At 60.3% G+C, this 10,024-nt stretch overlaps 1 protein-coding gene across 2 annotated transcripts in view; it reads left to right on the top strand.

Annotated features, from left to right (window-relative positions):
- Lrrc25 (leucine rich repeat containing 25) overlaps window positions 1–10,018 on the top strand; it is an 18,932-nt gene extending 8,914 nt beyond the window's left edge. The window contains exons 2-5 of one of the 2 annotated variants that reach the window (XM_033759487.1): window positions 4,645–5,430; window positions 5,554–5,653; window positions 6,180–6,970; window positions 8,826–10,018. In XM_033759487.1, coding sequence (XP_033615378.1) covers window positions 6,189–6,970; window positions 8,826–8,952 — 909 coding nt within the window. In that variant the 5' untranslated portion in view covers window positions 4,645–5,430; window positions 5,554–5,653; window positions 6,180–6,188 and the 3' untranslated portion in view covers window positions 8,953–10,018. The remainder of the gene's footprint in view (window positions 1–4,644; window positions 5,431–5,553; window positions 5,654–6,179; window positions 6,971–8,825) is intronic. The other variant, XM_010606471.1, reaches the window with a different exon arrangement.
- The last annotated feature ends 6 nt before the right edge of the window (window positions 10,019–10,024 follow it).

Here is a 10,024-nt window from a genome sequence, read left to right as displayed (position 1 = left end):
CCCAGGAGGCGCAGCAGGCAGGGGGAGGCGCGGGCTGGAGCTGTGGCGGGTTGTCATGGCAACCGGGAAGGATTTCCCAAACACCGCCCGCCGCCTGCTTGTGTCGGTTGTCCGCATCCGTGGAGCAGTCGGCAGGGAGCCAGCTCTGGGCGCCACGTGGTGTGCGGGAGTGGAGCTGCGCCCACGCGCAACCGGGGTGCACAGAGCGCCCCCACGAGAGAAAGGGGGAGGAAATGTTTTTATTGGGGGTGAGTCTGCGGCAGTCACAGTGTTCGCAGAGGCCCTGGGACAGGCACAGGTGAGGGCGTGGAGGCCCACAGAAGGGTCAGGTTGCCTGGACTTCAGAGTTGGTGCCCCCCAAAGTGTGGCGCTGTGACAGTGAGGCAGGTGGCAGGCTCAGAAGCGAGATCTCTCCACATCTGTGGTGTTGTCTCTGCTAAGCTGTCCCAGAAACCAGAATTCCTGTTCACCACAGCAGGTCATACATAGAAACTGGAGCCCTGCATCCCCAAAACAAACCTCGAAAGATGGGATGGGGTTCAGGTCGATGGTGAGCGCTGGCCTCGAATGCATGAGGCTCTGGTCCCATCCGCAGCAAAACCAAACAAGAAAACCTGAAAGCCTGCTCTTCCCGCTGTCTCCCTGGAAGACTGCATCTCCGGGAGCAGGGGTCCTGTGATCCCAGCACTGGGGAGGCCAAGGCAGGAGGACTGCAAGTTCAAGCCCAGCACGGGCAACTCAGACTACACCTGTCTGTGCCCAGTCAGCCCTGCGAGCCCGTGTGCGGTGGCTGGGGTCGTCTGGGCTGGCAGGTGCAGGTGGCTCAGGGGAGACCTCAAGGTCCACCCCGCAGCCCGTGGCCCATCCCTGGGACCAGTCCTGTCTCCCAGGCTCCAAACCCTCCTCCCCTCCTCCTCCCCTCCCCCCTTTGTCTCCCGGGCCACCTCCTCCCCATGGCTGCCTCCGTGCTAACCCTGGCAGGCTTTACCACAGTTGATACAGTTGATTGTCACCTGTCCCAGCCTGTGTCACTGTCCAGAGACGCACCCAGGACAGAACAGTGGGACCTGGTGGGTGGATTTGTCCCACTCTAGGGAGGGCAGCCAGGAGCCATCGCCACCTCTCCGGAGTGGGCCCCAGGGGACGGGAACGGCTGGTGGCCTTGCTGTCCCTGCCCAGCTGTGTGTGGGAGCCTGCCGCACTCCGAGACCCATCTCCTCACAGAAGCTGTAATTATGGGTTATCTTCTAGATGCAACACAAAAATTAAAACCCGAATAACTGGAGAGGCACCCGCAGCGACTGGTGGAGGCAGACAGTGGTCGGGTTCGCACGGGGGGGTGGGGAACTGGCCTGGGCTGGGGACAGCACCGAAGGTCCTCCCCAGGCCAGGTTCCAAGGTGGGGACTGTGCCCAAGATCCAGCACCCAGAGCAGAGCCTGAGTTGGAGCCCAGCCGTGCCTCGTGGCTTCCAGCTGCCGCAAGTAAGTCCGGTGACCTTTCTGGGCCTCCAGGCGGCGACCCCAAAGCCTGCAAGGCTGTGAGGGAGCAGCAAGCGAAAGAAAAAAGTCAAGGGAGTCCCGGAGCCTCTGCCAGGACCCACGAGTCTGTCCTCACTGCACTTCAGCCGAGCCGCAGGCGCTCCTACCTCCCTAGCGTTTTCCGTGGCCCATGACTCAATGCCAGCACTCTGCCCTGTGCCTGCGACCCCACTACAGGACCAGGCGCTGGGAGCCCTTCGTCCCTGTCCCTGGTCACCCGGAACTCATCCCGCAGCCCCAGGGAAGGTAGCGTCTGGGGAAGGGCGCCCTCCACCCCCATCACTGCTAGCTCGCCTGGAAGCTGGTGTCCCCTATGAAGACCCATCCGAGGCAAGGAAGGCTTCCTGGGGTGACCTCCTAGACAGCGCCCTCATTCCAAAAGTCCAACTTGCGACCCTTCTGCCTCAGCCTCCTTGGTAGCTGAGAAGACAGACGCGCACTCATTGATTAGCTTCACGAGTCTGTAGTCTGCGTCCCCAGGAACTTCCTGCACTCCCAGAGAGTACGGATTTGAATGTATTATTCAGTTCCGCATCCCTCTATCCTAAAGCACATCCGGGCACATAGTAGCGCTCAATAAACTCCCCTCTGAGCTGGGCTGCGGCGGCTTGGCCAGGAGCGGGCGCGGCGGCAAGGAGTGCGCTTCTGCCCCTCGCCTAGGCGGCCTGGACATGCAGTTCCGACAGTGGCCGTAAGGTAGCGCCAGAGACACAGCCCTAGCGCCTGAGGATCCCAGACCAATGCCTCCTTCGGAGTAACACACCCCGCCGCACCCCGAATTCCAGGGTAGAATCTGGTCAGATTCCCTTGATCTTGCATTTGTTGTTAACTCATCTTCAGACGTATATTTATGAGCCGGGTGTGGTACCCCATGCTTGTAATACCAGCACTTGGGAGGCTGAAGCAGGAGGATCGCTGAGAGCTCTAGGCTAGCCTGCAATACATTGAGAGAAACACACACACACACACACACACACATACACACACACAAACACCTTGCAAGAAACACACTTTTGTTGGTTGGTTGGTTGGTTGGTACCAGGGGTCAGAACTCCGGTCCTGCTTGCAAGGCAGGGGGTGGAACCACTGAGCTACCTCCCTGGCCCAAGGCCCATTCTTATCAAAAGTAAAACCTATCAAACAAAGCAGCAAGCTGTCACCGGTGGGAACACGGTCACTCTCCCTGGCCTGGCTCTGCCCTAGGCATCCGCCCTACCTCCTGGAGTACGGCCTCAGGGTGGAGGGAGTGGAATCCTGCAGCCCTTCCGGGCAGGTACAGGGAAGCCTGTGCCCTTTGGCTCAGCCCCACTCGCTGTGAGCTTGGGCCAGCTCCCTACATACACACCCGTGCCTCAGTTCACCCATCTGTCAGATGGAGGTAAGTGCACCCCACCTCCAGACGCTGTGGCTTAGTCCTAAGTAAGTCATTAGGCTGCTGCTGTGAGGATTATCTAAAGTGCTTAAACTGGGGCGAGGTGCACTTCTTTAACCCTGGCGCTCTGGGAGGCTGAGGCAGGAAGATCGTAAATTCCAGCTCAGCCTGGGCAATTTAGGGATTGAGTGAGACCTTGTGTGAGGGGGGTGAACAGGCATGTCGCTGGCTGTGATGCATGTCTTCCTTCGGTGTCCCCGAGAATTTAGGGGCACCCGGAGGCCTCTGGAGGAGGTGAGGCATGCGTGTGGGGGCAGCGTGCCAGCCAAGACCTGTGCTGTCCCTGGGGACCAGCTGTCCTCCCACTGTGGCAGGGCTGCTAGCTCCCCAGGGAGCCTGTGGCCCGCCACTCCATCAAATTTGCCTTCAGTGGGGACTCTGCCTGCTCGGTCACCCGTGGTTGCCTCCTGTTCCTGTCCCCTCCCCAGGGCACTTGGTGGCTTCTAAAATTTTACTATCACCGATTTAAATGCGGTCTTCACCGGCAGTGGTGGTGCACCCCTGTCATCCCAGCACTTGGGAGGCTGAGACAGGATGATCTCCCTGAGTTCAAGGCCATCTCACCTTGGAGCTGGGGTGCCTGTCTCCTAACATATCACGCCCCAGCCCAGACACACAGCCACCTGGGGCTTCATATCTGTGCCCTGCTCTTTGCTCTGTCCTTGTCCCATTCAAAGGCGGAGATCAGCCCAGAGAGGGTCCCACACTGATGAAACTCACACAGCGGCAGAGGATGGGCCTGGTTTGTTCGGTGAATGCCCGTTGGCGGCCGGCTGGGGTGTGGGGTGACGGGGCCTCAGTTGAGGGGGTCACGCTGGCAGAGTGCTGGTATTGAGACTCGGTGACCCTACTCAAGGCGGTGAGGTTGGGTAGAAACACAGGGCAGCAGGCAGGGCCAGGCCCATAAAATCCAAGCAGCGCCTGGGGCCGCGTCTCCCCTGAGCTGAGGACGCACATCACCGATAGAGGGCGCTGGTGCCGCCCCGACGCCCTGGCGGCTTGGGCCCGGTGTCAGCCCGGTAGCCATACGCGGAGTCTTCTCGGCTGATTACTTTGACCCAAGTGGCTCCCAGCTCGAGGCTCTGCCCTGCAAAACTTCCTGGGAGAAGTGGGCTCTCGTGCCCGCTTCGCACTCCCGGAGTGTGTCCTGCTCCTGACCCCTCTGCTCTGTCGCGTCTCTGAGAGTCCCTGTCTCTTCTCGCCGCCCCCTCCTGGGAGAACTCTGTCTTCCTGCCTGGGCCACGTCTGGGGCCCTCGGGGGTCAAAGAGGGACGGGGTGGCCCTGCCTGAGACTCAGTACAGGGGCTGTTGTCATCCCACACTCTAGGAGGCTGAGGCAGGAGGGTGGCTAGTTCGAGCGGAGCTTGGGTAAGTTAGAGAGACCCCCCCCCGCTTCAATTTAAAAATGTAACAAGGGCTGGGAGGGGGCAAAGTGTGAAGGCCCTGACTTCAAGGCCCAGTAACACACACAGACACACAGAGATGGGTGACGGGGATGTGTCCCTGTGGTACTGGCTGTCCCCTCCCTGGGCCTGGGCCTCAGGCCCCACAGCCGCCTGCTGCCTCCCCGGCCAGCCCTGCCCACTGAGGCTTCCCCTTTCTCCCTTCCTTCCTTAAACCCCGCAGGGCAGAGCCACACCCCCAGCCCTTTTCACCTTTCATTCTGAGGCAGGGTCCTTGCCCAGTCTGGGCTGCAACTTGAGATCCTCCCATCTCAGCCTCCTGAGCGCTAGGATGGCAGGTGTGCACCACCCTGGCTGGCACAGGAGTGCACACCAGGAGTCGAGCCCCTCCGGAGCTGCCGTCCACCCTTCTGGAGTTAGGGACAGGAGGTGAGGCGTGGAGACCGGAAATGGGGGAAGACGCCGCTCTGTGGAGTCTAGCGGAAGCCGTAGCTTCTGTCCCTTTTCCCAGACCTGGAGACTGAGGCTCTGGAAGGCTCACGTCCCTGGGAGTCAGGGCCTGGCTGGATGTGACACTGGTCTGTGGGACGCTGCCCGCACCCTCTGCTTCCACACAAACCTTGGCTCCCACCGTTTCCAGGATGGGGCTGAGCCCTTGCCCTGGCTGGGGAAGCCTGCACCCTCCGCCTCACCAGGCTCCTCCTCTTAACCTCCCACCTGCCACTCCTCTTCTACTGATGCTGGTCCAGCCGGGTTTGGCAAACTCCTACTCACATGTTAAAGGCCCACCCCTAATGCTCCCTTTCCCTCCTCCTCCTCATCCTGCAGGAAGTCTTCCAGGATCCTTTCCCTCCTCTGGCCCTGTCCTGGCTCCACAGGGTGTGGGGTGTCTGTGTCTCCCAAGATCAAGCACTCTTTGAGGATCTGGGTAGGGCTGAGGCCTCCAGAAGCCCAGCATGAATGCTTGTTGAGTGACTCAGTGAGCACACAAGTCACCAGTCCCCTGAGCTGCAGTGGCAGACAGTCACGGTTGAGGAACAGATGAAGGGCCTGAGGTCTCTGGGTTTCACCAAAAGGGAAGTGGGACCCTGGGCCACCCCTCCTCCTCCCCTGAGAGCGGGAAGGAGGGCGGGTTGTTGAACCTCCTTTCTTCCCCTCTGCACCCGGCCCGATGACAGTTCCGCCCCAGTCACGGAGGAGCCCAGAAACGGCCACAGCTTGCTGTCTCTGGTGGGGCATCCAGATTAGCCACAGCCCCAAGTCCTCGGGTGCCCACAGGTATGGATGGGGACCGGGAGGCGGGACCAAGGCACAGACCTGGGACCTGTGGAGGGGGGGGCGGGAGCAGGGGGCCTCCTTGGGAATTCCTGGGATGGGCCAGGCTGTTTCCAGGGCAACTGCTCATTTGCATATTGCCCGGCATGGCCAATGAGGGCGCTCAGATGATTGTGGGGAGGGGGCTGGCAGAGAAGGTGCTGGTCGCTGTGGTCCCAGCCCATGGGCGCCAGCTGGGGAGACAGGCTGGTAGCAGAGCCAGCCAGCCAGGTGACAAGCCAGGCGCTGCTACCACATCGGAAATGACCTGAGCTGGCTTGGGCTGTATTTGAGGCAGGGACTAGCTGTCCAGTCCAGGGTGGCTTCAAGATCCCTACAAACCTCCTGCCTCAGCCTCCCGAGTGCTGAGACACAGTCTGGAGCCCCCACACCCCTCTTGGCTTGGGCTATTAAAAGAGAAGTAATAACAACCATGGCTTGAGGGCAGCAGCCGCAGGGCCGAGGTGGGTTCAGCACGGCTCTCCCCTAGGCCACCGGCATGGGGGCCGTGCTGGCCTGGTCACTGCTCCTGGGGCCGCTGCTGCTGCTGCTGCAGAGGCTGTGGGGCCATGAGCTGTCCTGCGCCGTCTTCCCGGAAGACCTGGACTGGAGCCACGAGTTCAATGGCAGCTGCCTGAACCTCAGTGGCCACGTGCTGCGCCTGCCCCTGGACCAGCCGCTGCGGGCCAGGAACCTGCAGCTTCTCGACCTGTCGGGCACCGGGCTGCGGGAGCTGCCGTCACCCTTCCTGGCGCCCCTGCGGCAGCTGCAGGTCCTCAGCATCCTGCACAACCGGCTGGACAGCCTGGACACGGCACTGGCCACGCGCTGCGGCCTGGACCTCAGGGCCGACTGCGGCTGTGTCCTGGGTCCCTGGCACAGGGTCTGGAGTGACAACTGCTCTGGCCAGGAGCCCCCACGCTGCCTGCACCCGGCCACAGGCACCTGGCAGAACCTGTCCACCTTCCTGGAGCTCAGCTGTGTCCCTGGCCTGTCCCCAGGGGCCATTGCAGGAGTGGTGGTGGGCAGCGTTCTCCTCCTCGCCTTCGTGGTGGCCAGTGCCTTGCTAGTCTGGAGATGCTATGGGCACCGCTCGGCCAACATCCAGGGCCCAGGCAAGGGCTGGGCACCTCACGAGGGCTCCCGGCCCAGCTCAGGTGTTCAGCCTCGCTACAGCAGCCGCGGCCCAAGCCTCAAGGTCCCCAGAGTCACACTGCCCGGCACCACTGCACCTGACTACGAGAACATATTCGTGGGAGGCCTGACACAGCTGGATCACGGGTGAGTGACCCAGAGACCATGGCCCTTGGCGGGTAAGTCCCTGCTGTGCCAGTCAGGCTTGGTGATGTGCACCTATAAGTCTCAGCTACTCCAGAGGCTGAGGCAGGAGGATCTCTGTGAGTTTGAGGCCAGCCTGCACTACATAAAGAAAACCTGTCTCAAAAAACAAAACAAAGCCAACACTTGCAGCTCTGCCTGGCACGGGCTGTGTGACTTTTGTCTCTGGGTCTCGGTCTCTGAGATGTGTGCCGGTGATCACAGCCCCTCCATGCACAGCAGGACCAGGCTGTGGGTGAGAACGTCGCAGCTCTTGTCTCGGTTTCAAGCCTGCGGCCTTCTGACCTGCAAACCCAGTTTCTGGGTCTCCGGTGAGAGGACGGGGCTTAAAGTCTGGTGGGGGACCGCGGTAGCACCCAGCGGCCGGCCCATGTGAGCCAGAGCCGTCTGGGGAGCTCTGCCTCTGGTGCTAAGGCGGTCACAGGGTCTCTCCCCTCACCCCGGCCCCAGCCTCGGCCCCGAGGTGGCTTCCTCCAGGCTGGGCAGAGTGTGTAGGGCAAAGGATGGGCAGTGGGGCTTCTGGGACAGAGGGGCGGGGCCCAGGAAGGAGCCACCGATATGCAAAGCAGATGCAAATGCAGCCCAAAGCAGAAGTGGTCTGGCTGGTCTCAGCGGGCAGGTGTGGCTTGACGCTTGTCTACGTGTCTACGTCACCCTGTCACCAGCACGTCCAGTCCAGCCTCCCACGTGCTTGGCCTCCAAAATACCAGCTCAGAATCCAATGTTCTTTCCATCCTACATTTTGCGGCCACAGAAATGGAGCCTCTGGGAAGCAGAGGAATGATTTGCCCAACGTCACACAGTGAGGCAGAAGAGAAACTGTGACTCCCAGTCCTGTCCACCCCTGTGGGAGCACTGTGTGTGCAGAGCAATTCACACTAAAATGTGAAAGACTGATAGATGTTTCTGAAAATAGATTTAATGAACCTTTTCTCCCCCCCTTTCAGAGATAGGGGGCCTCACTATGTTGTCCTGGCTGGCCTTGAATTCCTGGTCTCAAAAATAATCTTCCCAGAGTCAGGTGTGGTGGTGCACACCCCTAACCCCAGCACTCTGGGAGGCTGAGGCAGGAGGAGCGCAAGCTGAAACCCAGCCTGGCTACTTAGTGACATAATGAGACGCTGCCTCAGAACAAATAGTTTTAAAAGAGCCTGGGGATGCGGCTGGGGTTGAGCGCTTGCTTGCAGGTGGGAGGCGCTGGACTCTGTCCCGAGCACAGCGTGAAGAGGATAGCAAACCTATTTCCTGTGTTGTCCCAAGGAGCCACTGTGCTCCCCGCACTCGCGGCCCTGCTGTGGCCAGCACTTCCATTGTTTCAAGAGGAAACTGAATCTTGATTGGGACACAAGCATGGCGAGCACCCGGGTTTAAGGAAGGAGGGTCACCCTCCCCCCAGGTCCCCAGGCTTGGAGGTTCCCATGCTGACTCAGCAGCTCCGCCCCAGCTCACCGACTCCCACTTCCCCCAGCCAGGCTGGAGCTCAGTTTCCCTGCCTCTTTTTTTCTTCCTTCCTTCCTTCCTTCCTTCCTTCCTTCCTTCCTTCCTTCCTTCCTTTCTTTCTTTCCTTCTTTTTTGAGACAGTCTCGCTGGTCATTCAGGCTGGCTTTGAGCTCACTGTGTATCTCAGGCTGGCCTTGAACTTGTGGTGATCCTCCTGTCTCAGCCTCCTGAGTGCTGGGCATGTGCCACTGCACCCAGTTCTCCCAGTCTCTGGACACTGGGGCACACTGGCTGCCCCGAACTTTCTGCAAGCCCCCCAAGTCCAACCCACCACCCACGGCTGACCTGTCACCCACAGGGCTCACCTTTCTGAGGAGGGTGACTTCTATATGAACTACGGGGGCCCCAGCCTGGATGTGCAGCCCGTCTACGGCAACCTGCAGGCCTCTGAGCAGGACGACGAGTATGAGATCTCCCAGCACTGAGCCCGCCAAGCCCTGCTGGGTGACTCCAGCACTTCCACCTTCCCTGGCCTCAGTTTCTCCATCGGAGCACAGGACAGAGCCAGTCCAGCCTGGCTCCCCGGGGGCTCTGCTGTTGCCTTCTCAGTCTATGGACAGGAAGAGGCGACCATAGGGCCGGCCGGCAGGTCAGTGCACGCCCCCTGTGGCCCCTCCCAGGGTATCAGAATGCCTGGCCCGGAGAGGCCGGCTGGGTGAGGCCTCCGGTCCTTACCTGCTGTTTCCCTTGTCACCCAGAACGTCCCCTCTGCCTTTTGTCTAAAACGTTTTAATGCTGATGCAGTGCTGTGGCCTGGGTGTTGGGGTGCCGGCCTCCGTCAGCCATCTGGAAGTGGGGGTGACCGGGTCGGCGCCTGGGGTCACATCAGCTCTCAAGCGCTCCATTCTTGAGCAGCCTTCCCGGATTTCTCCTCTGGCACGGCAGCCCTGCCTTTCCTGTCCATCCTGCCTTCCGTCCTTCCGTCTGTCCTTCCTTTCTTTTTTGCTGGGGACGAAACCCAGGGCCTCACACAGTAGGCAAGTCCTCACCACAGAGCCCTTTCAGTTTTATTCTGGGACAAGATCTCGCTAAGCTGCCCAGGCTGGGCTCACACTTGCAACCCTCCTGCCTCAGCCTCTGAAGTAGCAGGGATCACAGGCGCGCACCCCTGTGCTCCATGGATTTCAAGAGTTTGTTCAAGTCCGTGCCTCTGCTGGATTCTCTGTCAGTTGGTCCGGAGCTAGCCACAGACTTGCCTGATCCTGGGACTTCAAGGCTGGATCACAGGAGAGGTGGGGCAAAGGTCCAACTGAAGGCTACTGTGTAAAAGGGCAATCTGCAGTGGGTTTTGAGGGATGGATAGGTGGTTGAGAGCTGGAGAGGAAAAGGTGCATTAGAAGAGCTGAGCAGTGTGAAAAGCCACGTGCCCAGCGCAGATCTGGCAAACATCCGCGGAGGACAGCAGGGACAGATGCAGCCAGGCCCTGTTGGTCTTGCATTTCCTTCTGAGACCCTCTCAGGCCACAGATTTTGCTTTCTTCTTCTTTTTTTTTTTTT

Source organism: Fukomys damarensis, unplaced genomic scaffold (assembly GCF_012274545.1).
Source record: "Fukomys damarensis isolate Sample0158 unplaced genomic scaffold, DMR_v1.0_HiC HiC_scaffold_37, whole genome shotgun sequence".
Classification (NCBI taxonomy): Eukaryota; Metazoa; Chordata; class Mammalia; order Rodentia; family Bathyergidae; genus Fukomys; species Fukomys damarensis.
Note: the sequence above shows the minus strand (reverse complement) of the source record. Positions and strands in the feature narration are given on the sequence as shown.